The sequence below is a fragment of the Eulemur rufifrons genome, chromosome 1, assembly GCF_041146395.1.
Source record: "Eulemur rufifrons isolate Redbay chromosome 1, OSU_ERuf_1, whole genome shotgun sequence".
In the NCBI taxonomy this organism is placed as follows: Eukaryota; Metazoa; Chordata; class Mammalia; order Primates; family Lemuridae; genus Eulemur; species Eulemur rufifrons.
The window spans coordinates 8,997,984-9,018,849 of record NC_090983.1 but is presented as its reverse complement, the minus strand read 5'-3'; the positions used below and the strand labels follow the sequence as shown (position 1 = coordinate 9,018,849).

Here is a 20,866-nt window from a genome sequence, read left to right as displayed (position 1 = left end):
TGACCTCGAGCGATCCACCCACCTTGGCCTCCCAGAATGCTAGGATTACAGGCGTGAGCCACCGCGCCTGGCCTAGTAAAATTTTCTTGATAATAATACAAATTCTTAATATAGCATCCCTAATGAATATTTCAATGCATCTTAGCCACATAGAGGATATTAAAATCTATTCCTGACACGTCAATTCCTAGTGAGCGCAAGGATCCAACACGTGTGCCTGGGCCTCAAAGCCAAAATGGGGCATTTGAGCTACAGACACCTTAGCTATCTGTCAGGGTTGCCTTGAGTCCCAAGGCAAATTCCTAAAGACCAGATATGCCTTTAGGTGTGGGGGTTCTGAGACGTGTTCCCATGCAGTTTCTTGCATAGGAAGGACAGCAATATACCAGGCATCAGCGTTGCCCTCCTTCCAGCCCTTCTCACATAAACTGGGAGGGGAAGCAACATGAGACCAGACAATCCTGAGGTCACTAACCTGGCTGAGAAGAGGAGGATGGAATGGCTTGGGCTTCAGGAAGCACACAAGTTATGGGAATTATACTGCAGTTGTACCCAAAATGCTTCAGGCTTTTGTGTTCATTGGCCTCAAAGAGTGTCTCAAGGGACACTGTACTTTCTACTGGGAAAGTGGCCCACTAACTGCCATTAAGATTTAAAACTTCATCCATATAACCCATTAACATGCCAATATCATTTGATATAATGACATCAACCAAAAGCACAATGCTATCCAGCCCCAAATACAGAATGGGTAATATAGACAGCATCAGATACAAACTTCAATGCGTGACTTGTGTCTCGTGGTAGACTCGTATTTGGTAGCACCTTTTGTTTGAGATTTAGTCATTTAACAGACCAAGAGATTCATGGAAGGAAAAATGTGTTTTTTTCTTAGGCAGTCATAGCAAGACAATATATAAGTAGGTATGTATACTTACATATATTAATATACATGAGGTCAGTCTGGAAAGTATCCAGCCATTGTTAACATAATGAGAACATTTGCTCAACAGCGATGTACCCTGGCAGCCAAGGACAGTGGACTGTAATGCGCACGCGTGAACAATGACAACTTCACTGTACTAGTCAGTGGGGTGCCAGATGCCATTGAGTGTGCATGTGTACTGCGTGGCCACCGCATTCAAGGTGACTGAGCAAGTGGAGCACTGGATCTGCATCAAATTTTGCGTTAAGCTTGAGCATTCCTCCACGGAAAACTGTTCAGATTGATTCAGGCTTTCAGGGACAATACAATGAGCGCAGTGCAAACACAAGTGTGGCACAAACGCTTCAAAGATGATGGAGACTGTTGAAACTGATCCACATTCCGGAAGGCCTTGCAACAAGCAGAACACCTGAGAATGCTGAACGTGTATGAGTTAAGAGACCCTGGGGAGAACTGTAGGAGGTCCCAAGGTGTCTGTTTTGAAAGGGACTGAGGTGTCATTGTCCTATGTACAATGTTTCTTGTATTTTGTTCAGTAAATGTCTTTATTTTCATATTACATGGCTGTATACTTTCTAGACAGACCTCATTTATATATAGACACACATGTATTATGTATCTGGACGTACACATTTCATTCACTTCTCTTAAAAATAGCAAAAACTAAATTCAGTCATCATTCTTATAGTAAAAATTTACCTCTTCTCTTTCCTAAATCAATTCTACTTTCTTCTGTTTCAGTGAAATAGACTGATATGGACGCTTGACGTGGGTAGAACGCTAGTCATGAAAGCCGAAACAGTGACTTCAGTGAGCCAACCAGGAGGTTCTACTGTTCTGGCACATGAATTCAAGTATCTTCCGGTGCCAAAGGCACCACACTTCACCAGTGCATAGAAGGATCTTACACAAGTACAAATCTTTCTACCAATAAGCAAGTAGCAGGGCCATCTCTCTGAGTATATTTGTCTCCTATAGTGTTTTCCACTATCTGCCTCCAAAAACTAAAAAAGGTAAGGTCACTTCATTACTTACCAAAATAGGAAGCTTTCCAAAAGCCACCCATATAAGCACATACCACTTCTCAGAAGAACCTTCTAGTTGTGCATAATTTAATAAAACTGACCATGTAGGATAATGCTGTTTATTAAAAATATAGTCAGGGAGAAGGAAGTCAGTGCATTTATGCAATTTTACATACACATCTGTAGTTTGAGGTTCCATTATTCCAACAGTTCATATAAATCACTGTTTCAGATAAAAGAAAAAAAATGCTTTACACAGGAGATCAGCAATTGGTTATAGGTTTGGTAATATGAGTAGGCTTGTAGTAAAAATAAAACCACCTCTTCCATTATTAAAGAATGTCTCCTTTATGCAGAACAAGTCTCTAGAGTTAAGAACTTTTCCTTGCATAAGAATTGTTAACTTGAAGTTCTTGGAAAACAGCCAATCCTCTGCTTTCTATATATATATAAACACTATACTTTATCTGGATTTTTTTGAGGTAACACATTTTCAGTGATTTGTCACTAGGTTATCCTTTACCATGTCTCTCAACTACTGCAATGTCAGACCTAAGACTCATACAAAAGCATTTCTCAGAGAATTATAAATACAGAATATGACATTTTTAAACAATGTTCTCATTACAGCAAGGAAAACAAAATGTATCAAAGAAACAGAGCCTAAAATAAGTGAATTGAAGGCTTGATCATCTTTGCTAATGGAGAAATGAACAATAGCTTCCAGCATCTCCCCTAAAAGGATTTGGTTTATAAATGCACTTTTATGAAAACTTCCAACTTCTTAATCACATTTTTTTTTGAAGTATCAACAGTCCCATTTCCTGAGCTCATAATCATTGACAGGAATTCATAGTATAGCCTCAAAACCTGATGAACCAGATGGAAGATGACAAACTTACAATTTGCTTGCGATAATCCTTACTATGGCAAATTAAGAGCTGGATCTAATTTCTTGGATGAAGAAGTTGGTGCTTTGTCCTTGGGCCTTCTGGCCCGTATGTATAGGATGCCTTAGGGAAGTCACTCCAGGATAGGAAGTGAATGGTCACATTCAGCCAGCTTTACCACTCCTTTCTGTATTATGTACCTAATTCAAACCCAAACAGGGACTTCAAGCAGATTATCTTCTTTATATACTGCTGTGGTGAAAGTTCTCTGTCAGTACGAACACAGGGAACCAGAGACAAGCACAAGAAGAGAGAAATCTGCATTCCTTCTCATTAATGGCTGTGTGAAAGATTTCTGCTGGGTTTAGCTAAGGCATCTAAAACTCCCTCCGTGTCTGTTTCCAATTAGTCTACCTAGAACTTAAATTCACTTTTTGGAGCAGGGGACAGGGAGAGCGGATTACATTTAATCACTTCTTCCTTCTTAAAGTAGAATATTTAAAACTAGTTAAAAATGTGTTGTCATATACAAAGCAGATCCAATCAGTAACTGTCTAAATAACAACACAAACAAATTTGGTGTTAGCAGTGACTAACATCTGACTCCATCTCAGTAAGAATTAAAGGACAACAAAATCTCAGTTGCTACCCAACTGTCTACATGCTGTAAAGCATACCAGGAAATTAGTGTTTATTGATAGGATTACTAAGCAAATAATTTTAAGGCATAACTGGAGTTAACAGCAAATGAAGTATATACTTTTTCCCTATGAGGCAATAATAAGTCCTCTGCCAAGAGAGACTGATTGTTTTAAAATGGGAAGAGTTTTCCTGCTCCAAATTAACCAAAGGTCCCCCATATTTAAGGAGTAAGCTAAAGGCTCAAGCTTTTAGACAGATAACTACTGATTTTGAAATGCTCAGACTCCAGAGTTTGAGTCAAAACCATCTTATGTACTTGTTCGATGCTGGAATCAATGAGGCCAAATCTGCCAGGGCCACAACACGGATAAAATGTTAAATACAGATATTTTAATATGTTAACATTTTGTTTATACACGTCTAAATTTTAACAAACCCTTTAAAAAATGAGGAACAAAATGCTATGTTCACACAAAAATCATTGTGCTTAGTTTGTAAAAGATATCAGAACAGTTGAAAACCAATTGGTTCAGTCTTTAACTTCACTTGAAGCTGCTCAGCTCCTATGCTGTTAGTGGTGAAACTGCAGAAATGCAACTCCTTTCTTGGATTTCAGGATAAAGCTGCTCACTTGTCAGAACCTCTGCAAGAACAGGGAGAGACTCCCCCACCCCCCAACTCCTCTGACAGTTCCCTCCCACTTAATGGGGTTACTGTCCAAGTTAACTGTTAGGAGGGGATGTTTCCATGTAAGGCCATGTAAGTGTAAAATGACAAAGCAACCTAAGCAAAACAAGCCATTAAGTTTCTTTTGGGTGGTGGGATGGGGAAAGGGCTACTATGTCAATTAAGACTTTGGAACAGTCAGTAAAACAAAATTGATTTCTCAAAGTTCAATAAAAAAAATAAGTTCATCTCTCATTTTCAAAGAGATGAATTATGAAAAATTCTTACAAGTTATGCAACAGGCTTAATTTTGAAACTTAGGGAGTAAGCTCCCATTTTCTCTTCACATTTTATGTTCTTCAAGGTGCTATTATAAATTGTTATTATATAATAGCAAAATTGGCCATGACCCGAATCATGGAGATGTGATTATTTACTTGCACTGAAGTATGTCTATACAATTGAAACTTATGCATACAGCACAGAACTATAAACAAAAAGGTGAAGCAAACTTTATTTATTTTCAGGTAAAAACATTAACCTGATGGATTATTGCAGATTTGAGAAATCAGCACATAAAACAACTGGACAGCATTGCTTACAGGTGCTTTTATCTGTGTCAAGACAAAGGCTGAACTGTTTGTCCCAAGTCAGCTCTAGGAGAAGGGAAAGAGGAGAGTGGAATAAAGAAAGAAGACTCTGAACAAAAACTTAAGAACAACGGGGAAACAATTACTAACAGGGAATGAAAACTGCTAATTTTGTTGAAAACTTTACATCAATTTAAAATGCTCTGGCCACAGAATAAATACTGGCCAGCCCAAGCTGTGGGTTTTTAAGCTACATGAAAGAAATGAATGAGCTTTCCTTGCCTTCATTCCAGAGACTGTTGCTGCCGGAATTGCCATGTAAACAAGTCCTAGTGTGTCAACCTGGTAAAAAGCCAATAATATCCTACATTAAAACTAACCTATAAGAAAAGTCTACCTAGTTACAAAGGCTGAATTATATTGACAATATATTTCAATCCAATGAATTTTAAATTATATCTTTGAGAGAACGTGGGACAACAAGAGCCCATGCCTAATGGAAGTGTAACAACTGTGAGTGTTGTATACAAAAAAATACCCTGAACTGCACAGACAATAATGAATGAGGGAGAGAAAATCAGAGGGAAGAAAAAAGCACATAGAGCTAGTCTACTAAACTATATTTGTCAAATACATGTGAGCTTTAATTTCTGTACTTATGTACAACAAGAGTTGTCTTTGGAGGAAACAAAACTGCAGACTTAGCTAGATGGATACACACAGCCCAGAATTAAACTGCACAGCGACATTTATTGTTCCAGCCTGGAAAAACATCCCTTTTTTAAATTTCACACAGCAAAGCAAGTTAAAAACTTCACTCATCAAATAAATGATAATTTAAACAAGAACTTGCTAAAGAAACCTCATCACAACAATGTTTTAGGGCCTGATCACTTTAAGTCCATGGGGCCATTAATGAATATCAACCAAGTGTCTCTTTTATAATCTGCAAGCCGTTTTTCCTACAACAAGAAGGCGTAACATGTTTCCTTGACTCAGGTGATACATTTAGAAAAGAAATCATGATTTGTTTCTTTTGCTGTAACAGGCAGACACTGCATTTCTTGCTGTGATCAGGAAAGATGGAACGACTGCTGCCCTTCTCTCGCTGCTATCAACAGTTTGTCACGCATTATCTCAATGCTCGAATAGTCTGGCAGCTTAAGATAGTTCACACAAGTCATTACGGAGGGCAAGAAGTCATCTGGGTTTTCTGTTGATTCAAATGTTTTCCGAACAATTGTCAAAGGTGGATTCAGACTCCGGAATCCTGATTAAGAGAAAAAAAGACAGACGAAGGAATTTAGCAATTTTTTTTAAAAAATGCTACTACTAAAAATGCTTTGCTGTACAGTATTATCACATTCACAAGATACTCTTCTTTCTCGCTTGGCAACTACACGTTCAATATACATTCAGCATTTGAAACCGACTTTTAAAATTCTATTTGTCATAAAAATTATTGTATCATTATATAATATGAGGGAAATGACTGACTTTTAAACACAGAGTCAGAATTAAACTTATATTAGGATTCATTTCTGAAAAACCAGATTTTAGAATCCATTCTTATCTAAATCAACTAAGTTTATAATGTACAAACACCCTAGAATTTTATCTAACGAGCATTACATATGCATTGGCAATCCTATTCCAGTATGTTTAAGATAATCCTTATGAATTTCCCTGCCAATGCAGACTGCAACACAAATGGAAAGCTTAGAAACATTATGACATGGGAATAACTAAGAGGCACCGCAAGTCAAATAAAGAATATCCTGCTATTAGTGAAGTTTCTCCCTCTCTCTCATACAATAAATACGAAGCACAATACCCACCTCCAACAGGCAATCTTGGGCTACCAGTCACAAACTGGAGAAATAACCTCTGCTGCTCATTATCAAAACTACTGAGAATCTCAAACAAGAACTTCACAGCCCGACTACAGCAGAAATAAATATACAAAATCAGTTCATCATGTTAAAATAGAGTTTTTAATCACACCACATCACTGGCAACCTCTCACAATTAGATCATCAATTTTAATTATGATTACATGTAAATTCTCATTATAATGCACTCTGAAATCAAATTTGTTTTTGTTACAGCTGAAATTAAAATGGAATGATTACTATTGCAATAAATGGGACTTGCTCTGGTATTATAGATACTTCTGTTTTACTATATTTAATAATGGGTAATAGGATTAAACCTGTATTTCCTAGCCCCCAATATTTTCACAGAAATACTTGAAAAAGAAACCCTTAGGTATTAAATTTCAGTCTTGAGAGAAATAAGGCCAAAATATCAGTAAGCCTCCTTTAACAGGTGGACAAATTTTCGAATGACCTCCCCCCAAACTTTTGTTTACATACACCCCCCCAACCCCCGCTCCAAAGTCTTGATTATCAATTTAAAAATTGGCAGATCCCAGTATTTACCTGTCATGAGTATAACCGTGATCAGGCCTACAGCATTCCATCAATGTCTTTGCATCCCAAGTGTCTGCTTTACTGCCACAAAGGAGCTGATCCAGCTGCGAGTTTAAACAAGGGTATAGAATTACTAAGGAAACATCTTACCTACCTGAGTGAAAATAAAGGACCATGTGTACCAAATCAGAGTGTCAGCTTCAGTACTGAAACCTTCTGCTTGAGATCTCCTTACAAAATGTATTCTTCTAACATATCTAGAGATTCCATTTCCTTTTCAGTTGCACACTAGTAGGTATGCTGCCCATTTGCAGGGACTGGGATCTGGAGAAGCCTTTCATCTCAAACAAAATACACCTGATACAGGCCCTTGATTTCGGTCTTCCAAACTCTTCTCATTACTTTAGAGGCTTTAAATTGATAATCTGCTTCTAATCTGGGAGATTTTTATAAATCTTGGCTTTCAGAAACAAGATGGTAAACAATAACAGAAGCAAAGAGACAGAAAATTGAGCTGGACAGAGAAATGGAAGAAAGTTGAACTGAGACATAAAAGAGTACGTCTTTACACTTTGTAAAGAAAGGCACATCTATGCCATATGGTTGTTTGTATGGGACCAACATAGACATTATAGAACACATACTGAAAAGAAATCAAGAAATGCTTTGTGTCCTTAGAAAATCTAAGGTTAGTTTCAAATTAAACCATTTTCTCTCCCTCCATTTAAGTGCCCAATTGTGTAAGACTATTTTCGAGAAAATCCAGTTCAGGGCAAATGAAATTTAGTTATCTACTAGGTATCCACTTACTGTCCAGTACCTTATATATGTTTAATTTGCACTACCCTGTCAGATGGGGTTATTCCAATTATAGATAAAATAGTCCTATTAGATACAGTAACTTGGGTAAGGTCATACAGTTAAGTGGTAAGGACCAGGATTCAATTCTAGAGGCAACATTTGCTGCTTTCAATTCCAGGTGACATGTGTGCCTAAAAGAACCAGGAATATCAGATGCTTGAATAAGCAGCAAATCGAAGTGGACATAAAAACACTGAATATTAAAATGCTAAGTCATTTGAAGATTTCCAGATCCAGTCAGTAATGAATGTGTACTCTGAAACTAGTATTCAAAAAAATAAAGTTTCCAAATTGGGGGAACCTAACACATTCTACCGCCTTTCTATGACATCTCATTACCAGTGAATAGTTCTTTGGGATTGTTGTGCTTCAAAGTAAAGACAGCTAGAGAGAACCATTAACAGAAACCCCTTTTTTCATTCTTAGAAGTATTCTCTGTTTTGTGGCAATTAGATAATTTGCCAACACTTCCTTAAAGCTTCAAGGACTAATTCTTTTTTTTTTTTTTTTTTTTTTTTTTTTTTTTTTTTTGAGACAGAGTCTCACTTTGTTGCCCAGGCTAGAGTGAGTGCCGTGGCGTCAGCCTAGCTCACAGCAACCTCAAACTCCTGGGCTCAAGTGATCCTCCTGCCTCAGCCTCCCGAGTAGCTGGGACTACAGGCATGCGCCACTATGCCCGGCTAATTTTTCTATATATATATTTTTAGTTGTCCATATAATTTCTTTCTATTTTTAGTAGAGACGGGGTCTCGCTCTTGCTCAGGCTGGTCGCGAACTCCTGACCTTGAGCGATCCACCCGCCTCGGCCTCCCAGAGTGCTAGGATTACAGGCGTGAGCCACCGCGCCCGGCCCAAGGACTAATTCTGACGATGAAACAATGCCTCATCTAATCCAGGAAGTTTAGTTTTCATTGCCATAGACCCATGATTCTCCCTGCAGCCAAAGCAGTACAGAAATACGCAGAGCACACCACACACAGCACAAGTCCCGTTCTCCACTGAGACAATATCCCATGTGCCATCTAGGGTCTCAGCTGACAAAGATGCTATGCTGATTGGGTCACATGTTCCCTAAGAGAGAATACTTATTTTAACATTCTTCCTTTCTCAGGAAATGTCCTTGTCTTTCCCAAACATCCATGCCCTGCTTCCAACCCCCATTTTTTGTTTTTATGCAACAATGGGGTCTGTGACTAGACAGCAAAGAAATACTCCACTAAGATAATTATAGGTACAGAACTAGAAATGATCATTTCTTTTAGACATAAGCTACTCACTTCCTCCGGGTAGAAGTACTGAAGATGACTGAGTGGGAAGACTGATTCAAATCCGTCTCTGAATGAATCAAATTGCCTAGAAACGCCTTCATTTAGTGCCCAGAATATAACCAGCTGCAAAAAGGAAGGTTTTTAAAAAAATTGTGACAAGATTTCAAATCTCTTAACATGTGACAAAGTACAAAGAAACACTCTTGTGGATCACTTTATACAGAACAAATAAATTATTCAAAGTCTTTAAAATATCTCCTAGAAAATTGCACTAGTAAAAGGTCAGTGAGGTTAATTTCTAATTTGGGGCTTGGCCAATAAGAAAATGTAAAAAATTTTGATATATGCATTTAAACTATGTTTTAAAAATTCATTTGTGTAAAACTCCTACAGCATAGAGTTATATCACCTTACCAGATGAGAAGCAAATGAAAATTTCCCAAGAGGATAGAATATTATTGAGAATTAAAGATGATGTTTCAAGATTCGCAATTAGCAGTTAAGGGTTAATTTTTAATGTGAAATATTTAATTCTACATCCTGTTAAGTTCTTAGAACCCAACCTTTCGGCAATTTGTGCCTCCTGCTAGAATGAGGCAAAATCTAGAAATGCAGTGTCACGAAACTGAAGGGTAAGAGAAAGCAACTCTTACTGGTCCAACATTATCTAGTCACTAATGACTTTGGCTAACTCTCTGGGTACAGAAATAGAGAACATTTTCAGATAAAAATGAAAACATTAGTATTTTGTTGACAGAAAACTATAAGCATTAGTACAAATTATTTTCAGAGGACCTTAATCTGGACATTAACATTATTTGCTAGTAATCTGAAAGAATAGCTTTAACAAAATCAGTAAAAGAAAGGGACGGGGTGAGAAGACAGTCCTACCGAATACTAAAAGGAATTACTTATGAATCACAGAACTGTTAGCTAACAGGGGATATCAGACATTACTTGTCTTCTCTCTCTCTTTTAAGTCGATGAAGAAACTGGAGCTCAAGTTTTTCAGAGGTTCTACCTACAGTCCCACAGCAAGTTAGTGGAAAACTCAGGTCTAGGTGTAGGTGGATATTCTGACTTAAATCTAATGCTCTTTCCTCCCAATGTCAGGAATAAACCAAAACAAACTTTTCAAACACTGGTAATAAAGATCTATACAGGTTGTAATTTACTATATAATTCGCATTCAATATAAAATTATTTTTCCTCAATTTATCAAACATGGTCAAGGACTACAAATAAAAATCAATAATTTGAAAGGCCTCAAACACATGAGTATGCATGCTGGAGGCAATTCTGTCAAGTAAGGTGGCTTGAAAGAAAGGCAGAAACACACTTTAGTGAGAACACAAGTGATGGTTCCTTTTCACTCATTTTTCCTGAAACTGAGAAAATGTTATGTTATTAGATAGTGTTCAAATTTGAGCATGGATAATTCAGGGTTATACAAGACATCAAGAAATATTTGATATGTTCTCTCCAGAGCAAACAGAGCTAAGGCCTGACAAGGGGGCCTTCATGCAGTGGTCCTGGGCATGTGGAAGGTCTCAAGCCACAGTTTGTGCAGGCAGAAGCTAAATGACACCTGCCTTTGTTTCACTAGGTGAGCTCCCTTCCCTTTCCCTCAGAGGAGTTCAAACAGGCACAGTCCTACATCCTCGCAGCTGGCCTGACCCCCAAAAGACATGCAGCTACATACTCTTAGATACTCCTCTAAATTGTAGATAGTGACTGGTATATCCTTCCCTCCTTTCTTCAGTTCGATATTGGGAAACCCTGGTAGAGTGAAATCCAGTCCCAGATCTTCAACTGAGCAGCCATTCATAGTCAGAGTTTCCAATGCATACTGTAGACTCTCTTTGGTCTAAAACAAAACAAAAAATGGAGTAGTGAGAGAAGGGTGTCAAGCACAAGAATTCAGTTTTTTTGTTTATTAGGATATCTTTTGCTTTTATAAAGTTGGTAAGTTTCTTTAGCTCTTAGCTTTATTTTTGTAGAAGAGAACAAGATCTTGAGTGTAACTCCATTATGAGCTGTTACAGCTCAATGTAAGCATACCCAAATCAAATTTCATGGAAAGTGCATAATAGTCTGCCTAACAGTTAATTTTATGAGTGTAGACCCTAGAATCAGACTAACTTTTAATAAATTCTAGGCTAATCTTGGTGAATTCAATAATGTGTAAGTACATAGCAAATACTGAATAATAGAGTTGGGAAATTATAAATACAAACAATATACTATCTAGTGATGGTAATTAACTTTTTTCCTTGCAAAGCTCAAGTCTAAAGAATACCCTGGAGATGCTTCAGTGAACTACTTCAGGCCTCTGAAGCATAAAAAATTTGTATCCAAACAGTAAAACTGTGATGAAAAAAACATTCAGGAACTCTCAGGAAAGTCAAGTCATACTCTGAAGACAAAAGTTATAAGCAGTCTTTATTACTCACTTTTAAAAATGCTTAACATTATGAAAGATCTACATAATCTTTTTTTAAATTAAGATCATCAGATCAAAGACCAACATACAACAATGCAAATTCCACCTGAAAATGAAGGCATCCAGTATAGTAAAAAAGGTAAATGGCTGTCTGGATTAGAGATGCCCCTGTATATGAAATTCCTGTAGGCTAAGCAGCAGTTATGGTACACAAAATTGGTCATTTAAACTAGAAAAAGTTAGGAAGTTGATTAATAAATTAGTCATTTTTAAAAGACAAAACTGAAAGATGTTTAGGATTCCAGATAATTCACAATATCAAGGAAGTGGCAGATGATTTAAGATTAAGGTAAAATATAGTCGTGAGGATTTATGTCCATTTTTAACTTCTCTGCAAAAACTCATATTTAAGCCTCTCTGCATTTCACGTGCATCATTTCAAGACCCTCAGAGGAAGGCATTTCATTTTACATTTGAAATTTTCTTTAGAAGATTAAAAAAAATAATTCTCTATTTTAATGTTCCCTCACTGGAAAGCTCTCAAAAGTGTCTTTATACCTTGTGTCACAGATCAAGGTGATCACCACTATGCTAATGGAAAGTCTCTTCTCCCATAGCTACCGAGGAAATGTCTTATTTGTAAAGACGTGCATTACAAAGTGTTGCCATTAGACAGGAATCTAGAATATACAAAATGTCCTAGAGATATTTAAAAGGAATTTACTGTTTCTCTAGATCTTACATGTTAAATTGAAAGTGAAGCTTTACTACATTTTCCATGTTTCATTTGAGAGTTTAAACTGCCAAGTAGAACCTGAGCCTGCACAACCTGTTCCATCTGTACGTTTTATTGAATAATAGGATGGAATGTTTTAGAATGCCACCATTTCTCATGCTCTTGTTCTTGTTGAAAGCTGGTTAATATGGTAAGTCAATTTCTGGAATGGGGATTCTGTGCTGTGCATTTTATAATTATAGACTAACAACATCAGGAATAATAAAGGACAGAAGAACAAATCTCAAAAGGGAACTACTAATGCAGAGAACTGTGGCAGCATACTGCAGGTGAGAAGGATATATAAAAGAGGCGGCCTAACGTATGAGAGTGTGGGCTCTAGAGCAGACAGCCTGGATTGAATTCCAGCTCTCCTATGTTCTAGATGTGTGAACCTAGGCAAGTTACTCAATCTGTCTTGGTTTTCTCATCTGTAAAATAGGGATAACAACAATACCTAAACTTCGCAGGTTTGTTGTCAGGAATAAATGAATTAATACATGTAAGGCATTTGAAACAGTACCATGAGTTTTACTTTCTCTTTTTCCTTCTCCTTTTTTGTTTTGCCATCATTTACCTAAAAGATAATCCTAAATAATACTGTAGTAGCTTAAAACTTACAAAGTTGGCAAATGTAAACCTACATGATTCAAAAAATCCTAAGATGAAAGATTTTGCATAGAAAAGATGGAATTGGCCTCTTTACATGCTAATTTCTCTTAATAAATCTCAATTCACTACTCCTACTTTATACGATTTGTAAAGAATTGATTTAATATTGGTCCATGTTACCTGCCCAAACAGAAGCTATCTGGGTCTGTGCGACAAAAAGTACAGTATGTTTTCTTCTAATACCAGAAACAAAACTACTACTCACCTCACACTGAGTCAAATGATTTCTTATCTATTGTTAATATATACATAAAAAATATACAATAATGATATAAAGCTTAAGATTATCTATGAGATTTAACAGAGAAAGCACAACATGTGTTACCAAGAAATAGTGGACACCCAGTATGACCTTTGAAAATATCTTAAGATCTTTCTAGAAACAAGTAAACTTCTGAAATTAAGCCACTTTTCCTGAAAATAGATCTGTTCTCAGAATAGCTTTATTAATCCAAATGCTTACTAGAAGAATTCAGTATGCTATAGTATCTTCCCAGATATATATAACATCCACCTAAAATCTAATAAACAAGACTTCTTATTTATGGTTTGATTTAGAGGTGTATTTTATTTGCTAACCAAGATGTTTATTCATCATATGCTGTCCGTATAGGTCATCTGACCCACTGTGAAATCACAGGCTTCAGTTAGTATAATGGAAACTATTCTACAATAAAATATTAATATAAAATAACAGCTGGGTCAAATACAAACCATTTAATAAAGCCTCATTTTTCTAAAATAAAAAACAAATACAATTAACTGTTATCTTCTAAGCCTACCTGGGATTTATCTTGTTCAAGTCTTTTCTTCTGTCTGACAATGTCTTCTAGGTGATACACTGATCTGGCTACGACCGGGTCGATATCAAACAAATCATGTGATGTCAGTGAAGTTTCTTGCCGCAGCATCCACTTATAGAAGGGTAAGCCAAGGGGGAGGTCCACCTCAAAGGAAAAATGCAAAATATCTTAACTGTCACTCTAGAATTACCTCAATTCTCTGACACTTCAAGAGGTCATTTAAAGAGGTCAAGTAATCCCCAAGAAAGAAAATAATATATTTAGTAACTGTTTCTCCTCCTACATGAAATGTACTGGCTCAATTTAGGGCCCCGATCACTGTGGAAAACTTATAATACTGAAGAATCCTATTTAAATGCCAACACTAAAAAGAATTTTTCAATGGTGGGTATATTCTCCACAACACATTTTACATGAGGGCTTCTGAAACACCAAGAAGTACTTAGGGCATGTTACTCTATTTTGGGGAAAGTAAACCCAATTCCACAGTAGCCTGTATCATTGAATATTCTGAAGCAAGAAACATTTAAAAAAAGAACTTATTATATTTAAAATAGAAAAATTAACAAAACTTCTAAAATAACTGATAAAACTGCCTACTCTTTAGTTAAAGTGAAATTGTAAGCTTGTAAATTTGGCCTTAGATAAAAATGTCTTAAACATACTGACAAAGTACCTCAGAAAATGGGAGAAGAGGAAAGAAGAAAAATCTAGAAATATTCAAACCTCTGTGGATACTGATTACTTGGGTTATTTTCACAACAGCACTTTAACAGAAATTTAATGAGGTGTAGCTACATGCTCATGCTTTCCTACTGAATTAAAAAGGTAATGTCAAACACTTTAAAAAATAAAATTAATACCACCCTTAATATTGCCTGATTCTCTGAACCCTTGCTACTCAAGGAGTGGTCTACAAACTGGCAGCTGGGTATCCCCTGGAATCCAGTATAAAAACTTGGAATCGGGCAAAAGACAGCCTCACCCCTGTTCTACTGAATCAGAACTGGCATTTTAAACAAAATCCCCAAATAATTCCTATGCATGTTAAAGTCTGAGAAGCACTGTTCTAAAATACAGCATTGAAGTGCAGGGGACTGACGTACTTCCACAGAATATTATGCAACAAAATTGTAGAAAAGCAAACCATCTTAAACTTACCAATCTGAAATCCATGATAGCCTTGGCCATTAATTTTCCTAAGAAGCGAAACTTCATCTTAACCTTCGCAATATGAGCTGGCTTAGCTGTCCTACCAAAGGGAAGCGCAAACAGGCCCTGGAGGTTTTGAATATACTTGGTCCCTTCTTGGCTTCCTGTAAAATAAGCAGTTCACCAATCTTTAGATTGTATTTCTAAAAACAAAACAAAGTAAAACCTGGACACTAAGAACATTTAAGAAATTCAGTATTTTGAAAATTAGAGAGCAGATCACCAAATGAAGTCCTCCAGAGCTGGAAGGGCCTCATCTTTTGATAAATGAGAAATCAGAGGCTAAAAGAAATGAAGGTCAGAAAGCATGGTCCTCCATTAGAAATTAAACATATTTACTGAATTATAAGAGTCTGTTACCTGATCCGAGTAACACCAATTGACGGACTAACTCACAGATTAACATTACCTTTTGGATTGCTAAGAGTTATTTCTTCACCTCTCCAGAGACCCAAGTCAGCTCTCTGTAGTTCCTGAGATACAAGTGCATAAAACTCCAGTGTAGGCCCAAGACCTGTACCAACCTACAGAAGAACACAAGTAGAACAATTTCAAATTTTAGAAATTGTGGTGCTTTTTTACCTGATAACCTTTTGGCAATGTGGACAATAACAGCAACTGTTCACCAGCATGCTCTCGAGATCATTTTCCCAAATGTCCTAATTGGATTTATTCATTCGATCCCGGTCACCTGGAATAAGAACTTAGCAACCCTTTATTACTTCCTACTCTCTACGGTGCCAACATTTTGATTGTATGGTTTAAGCTTGTGCATTGATAAGATTCCTGTTGTGGCTATACATCGTTCCTTCAGGGAACAAGATAGCATTGTCTCCATATGGTTCCCTTTCTCCTTTTTCTCTTCGGTGAACTGTTACCCCAAACAGTGCAAATGTCACCTTCCCAGGAGAAGCTTCCCTATCTGCCCAAATAGTTAACTTGCTTCCTTTTAATTAGGACTTATAATACATTTCAGTTATTTAACTACTTATTACATTACTTGACCACAATTTCATTATATACTTATATATTTCACAAGAGGATAACTATTTTAGTTACTTTGTGTCCACTATAGTGCCCGGCACACCCTAGCCATTTAACTGAGGTCTGTTGAGTAAAATCTAAGTAAGGGAAGGTCTGAATCCACGCCAGAACCCACAGGGCTAACAGCCTCATACAGGATACCAGTGTTTCTCAAGCCCCATGGGGCACTGGAATCCCTGGGAACTTGATCAACATGCACAGACGGAGTGGCCATGTCCTGAAGAGGCTGACCTGGTAGGTCTACTTTACAGCCTGGGCACTGGTATTATTAAACAAGCTCCAAAGGTGACTGTGGAGAACCACTCCTCCATGAGATGTGTGGTATGAACCACGAATGGGATGGTGATCATAGCCTAGGCACTGCTTCCTGTCCTACCAGCTCAGACCATGGCTAATTCATATTATAGTTAATACGCTCAATCTAACAATCCTGTCAAGAAAGCTACATTTCATTTATATTAATAAATTCCTTGTAAATAAAGGACATTATTTTACCAGTTTAACAATTACTTTAAAAAATGACCCACACTAGCATAAAAGATTAGATGTAATCCACCAAATGTTTAACTCGGACTTTCAAAACAGAGATTTGCTTAGACCTGGTGGCACTTTCTTGATTAACCTCCATCCTTCTGTTAGAATTCCACATCAGGAAACAGAATCACTATTCACCCCAAAATGAAGGCTCCAATGAAAACCTTAGCACCATCCTTGTCCCTCCTCTAACTCCCCATAATCCAACCCATCAGTAAACACCATAAGCGCTACCTTCAAAATATATCCTAAACTGATTACCAACTTTACCCAGCCACCATCCTCTCTTAAAGATCACTACTGCTACAGACTCCTAGATGGTCTCTGTACTAGCTCCCCAACACCTTACATTCCATTCTCATGGTAGCAAGAGTGAGCCTTATATTAATAAAACACAAGTTCATGTCACTCCTTTGCCCCCTCCAAAGGTTTCCCACCTTACTCAAAGCAAAGTTCCAGTTCTTATCATGGTCTGCATGTCCTACATGGTCCCTTCCTGTCCCCCACCTCTGACATTGACTGCCCTGTCCTTGCTCACTATGCTCAAGCCACACTCATCCTCCAATAGGCCAGGAATGCTCCCTCTCTGTTCTTTTGCTAGATATACTCTTTTCTCAGATAGCAATGACTCACCTCCACTCAAATGACCCTCTGATCATCCTACCCTTTCCCATCATGCTCAACTCTCTTATTGTCCATTGCTTTTCTTTACCACACAGTCTAATGTACGTGTATATGGTGTGTATTGACCTTCCCAAACTAAAAGATAACCTCCACAATGGGGGGAACTTTGTATATTCTTTTCTACACTGAATCTTGCACATTGGAAGAGAAAAGGGAGAGGAAAAGAAAAGAGAAACAAAGAAAATCCTGCAGTAACATCTGGTATCCACCAGATGGTGCTTTAAATCCAGTTAATTCTCCTTTTGGCATAAAATTATCCCAGGCTAAATAGAAATCACAGATCAAATTAGTCTATTTCCTTCATACAAATACTGTTATTTCTAAAAGTAAAACAGGCTTAACTTAAAATATTAAATCACACAGTGTAACTAAAAGCACTTTCCTCTTTGAGTCTGTGGCAGGTGGAAGGCCCAAGTCACATTTGCTCAGACAATACAAGCCAGCTACCTGGAGCTAGCCAGCATTTCCCTGCAGACCAACCTGATCTATTCAGGGATCTTCATTCTACCCAACCACACCATTAAAAAGGTAAGTACTTTGGTTTTGCCTCATTTCTGTTTGTAAAGGAAAGAAAAGCATAAAAGTCTAGACACAAAAACAGAAAAACAAAAAAAGTTTGACAACTTGCCTTAAAATGAAATCTTTTTCTTTCAGAGTTAACACTCGCATATACTAGCACTTATGTGACTGGCAATGTTCTAAGTGCTTTACACGTTTCAGCTCATTTAATCATTCTAACAACATGACATGATGAGGCCTCAACTGAGAAGAGGGCACTGCCCAACTTCACACAGCAAGTAAGTGGGGAAAAGCCAGGCTCCACAGTCCGTGTTCCTGACCCTGCACCATCCCAAAGGGGACTGGGTCATTTTTAGCCCTAATTCCTCAGGCCTGGATGGCTTTCTGAGCCCATAGATTGGTTACCCAAGGGAAGAATTAAACCAATCATTTCAATTCAAGATGGAGCCCATTTTGATCTGACTTTTTGATTGGGATTCTTCTACAGTCAGTTAGAAATTTTTCCTAATGGCCATTAGCTGACTTGGAAAGTTGAATCTGATTCACCACCTGAAACTCTACACATCTATAAAGCCAGTATTTGGGGCGTGGGAAGTGGAAGATGCTACCCCCTACCTCCTGCAGTGAAGCCAGCTCCTGAAATCTTTCTCCAAGCCAATAGGTAAGACCCATCAAGGAAGATCACAAAATCTTGATTTCTGCATCAGCAATCCAATCCTGGTACTTAGAACAGTCAGTGTGAAGCCAATCTGAGCTTATTTAGGTTTCATGTAACATGCAATTTTAACAGAACCATGAAGTATTAGAGAGGAAGGGATATTCCTGGCAAGGGAAAAATGTGTTGAAGTAAAAAAGTAAAAAGCATAATTAAAGAGAATGTGGTGTGCTTTAACAAGCAAAGGTCTCGCAGTCTTATGAGTAAGAAACTTGAATACAAAAATATTTAAGAGCAGTATACTCTGAACAACAGGCATGATCAGAGTGAATTCAAAAGATCCTCGTTTCTTATCCCAGCAGGGCAAGGGCCTCCACCCCCATCTGAACTCCTCTCTCTCTTTCCCCTCCCTCCCAGCACTTTCAGAGTGGCACTCATTTCTGCCACTCACCACCAAGCCCTATTCTTGGCTCAATTCCCATCCCCTGCTGGAAGATGGTCCTTCAACCCTCCCCGTCTCTTCCACTAAGGTCTAACTCAAGAGCTTACTTCTCCACAAAGCCTCATTCATGTGGTACCTATACCATGTCGCATGCCAAACCCTTTGGTACTTTTGTCCTGTGTCTCTCCAGCTATTGCTGGTAATTGTTTGAGTGCAGGAACTCTGCTCTAACTTGGATCTCTAGCATGTAGTATACCTCCCAGCACACAACTTAAAATTTAAATTTTGGTGAGTAAATACTCTTCAGTTAGCTTTTTGCAAGTCTTACAAAGAAGGAGAAAATACTTTAAAAATGAATGGAAAATCAAAGTCATGATTACAATTGCTTGAATAGCTACAGATAACACCGCAGATTAAACTGCTAAATCTATATAGTGGTTACCATAAGCCAGGCACTGCTCTACCTCTCCACATAGATGAAGTCCATCACAACTATGAGCTTGTACTACCATTACCCACGTTTTACAGATAAGAAAACTGAGGGACAGAGCAGTTGGCTATTATAAATAAGTAATTGGTAAAATGGAAGGTTTAGAAGTTTTAAGTACATAAGAGGTTCAGAGAAGTCCAAAAACTCTCTAAGCTCTGTCTTTAAAAAAAAAAAAAAAAACAATAGGCAAGAGGAGGAGGGAAAGTATCCCCAGGAGACTCAATAAAATAAAACTGTCTTTACTTGCTATCTACAACACAGGTCAGCAAGCTACAGCTGGTGGGCCAAACCACAGTGCTAGCCATTGTTTTTGTACTATCTGAAAGCTATGGATACTTTCTACATTTTTAAATAGTTGAAAAAATCTTGAATATTTCTCAACATGTGAAAATTATATGAACTTCAAACTTCAGTGACTATAACGTTTTACTGGAACACAGTCATCATTTGTTTATATGTTGTCTATTGCCACTTTCATGCTACAAAGGCAGAACTGAGTAGTGATGGAGGTTGCTGGACTCACAAAGCCTTTATTATTTGGTACTTTTTACAGAATAGTTTCCGAAGCCATGGGTATACAATAATCCTAAATAATTTATTAAAGAAGTTAACTAAAATTAAGTTTATGAAGGTCATAGAAAACAAGTTAATATACAAAAACCAACTGTATTTCTATACACCAACAACAAACAACTGAAAATTGAAACTGAAGAACAATACCATTTTTAACACCATCAAAAAACAAACAAAATATCTGGGGAGAAATGTAATGTGCAAGAAAGTCCTAACGACATAAATTAAGCCACAATACTGAGAAAAATTAAAGACCTACTAAGTGGACAGCTACACTATATTCATGGATCAGAAGATGTAATACCGTAAATATGTCAATTCTCTTCAAACTGATGAAGCTGATTCTAAAATTTACATGAAATACAAGTTGAGAATAATCAAAAACAACTTTGAAAAAGAAAAACAAAGCTAGAAGACTCACACTATTTTGATTAAAACTTACTATAAAGAAAGAACAGAAAAATCTTGAAAGAGACCCAAACATCATAGTCAACTGACTTCCAACAAAGGGGACAAAGTAAATTCAATAGAGGAAAGAGAATAGTTTGCTCAACAATGGTACTAGAAAAACTGAACGGCCGATCTTTTTTTAAATTAAAAAGCAAAAGAACCGCAACCCTTAATCGATGCCATATTTAAAAATTAACTTAAAAGTGATCACAGACCAAGAGCTAAAACTGTACTTCTAGGACAATACATA

General features: G+C 37.3%; 1 protein-coding gene across 27 annotated transcripts in view; it reads right to left on the bottom strand.

The window, feature by feature from the left end:
- Nucleotides 1-2,076: 2,076 nt before the first annotated feature.
- Nucleotides 2,077-20,866, bottom strand: part of TRIP12 (thyroid hormone receptor interactor 12) — a 152,754-nt gene continuing 133,964 nt past the window's right edge. For 23 of the 27 annotated variants that reach the window (XM_069472832.1, XM_069472186.1, XM_069473068.1 and 20 more), the window contains 8 exons: nucleotides 15,635-15,749; nucleotides 15,175-15,329; nucleotides 13,993-14,157; nucleotides 11,023-11,187; nucleotides 9,330-9,443; nucleotides 7,201-7,295; nucleotides 6,598-6,701; nucleotides 2,077-6,029 (listed from right to left, as the gene is read on the bottom strand). In XM_069472832.1, coding sequence (XP_069328933.1) covers nucleotides 5,833-6,029; nucleotides 6,598-6,701; nucleotides 7,201-7,295; nucleotides 9,330-9,443; nucleotides 11,023-11,187; nucleotides 13,993-14,157; nucleotides 15,175-15,329; nucleotides 15,635-15,749 — 1,110 coding nt within the window. In that variant the 3' untranslated portion in view covers nucleotides 2,077-5,832. The remainder of the gene's footprint in view (nucleotides 6,030-6,597; nucleotides 6,702-7,200; nucleotides 7,296-9,329; nucleotides 9,444-11,022; nucleotides 11,188-13,992; nucleotides 14,158-15,174; nucleotides 15,330-15,634; nucleotides 15,750-20,866) is intronic. The other 4 variants (XM_069473543.1, XM_069473710.1, XM_069472439.1 and 1 more) reach the window with 1 other exon arrangement.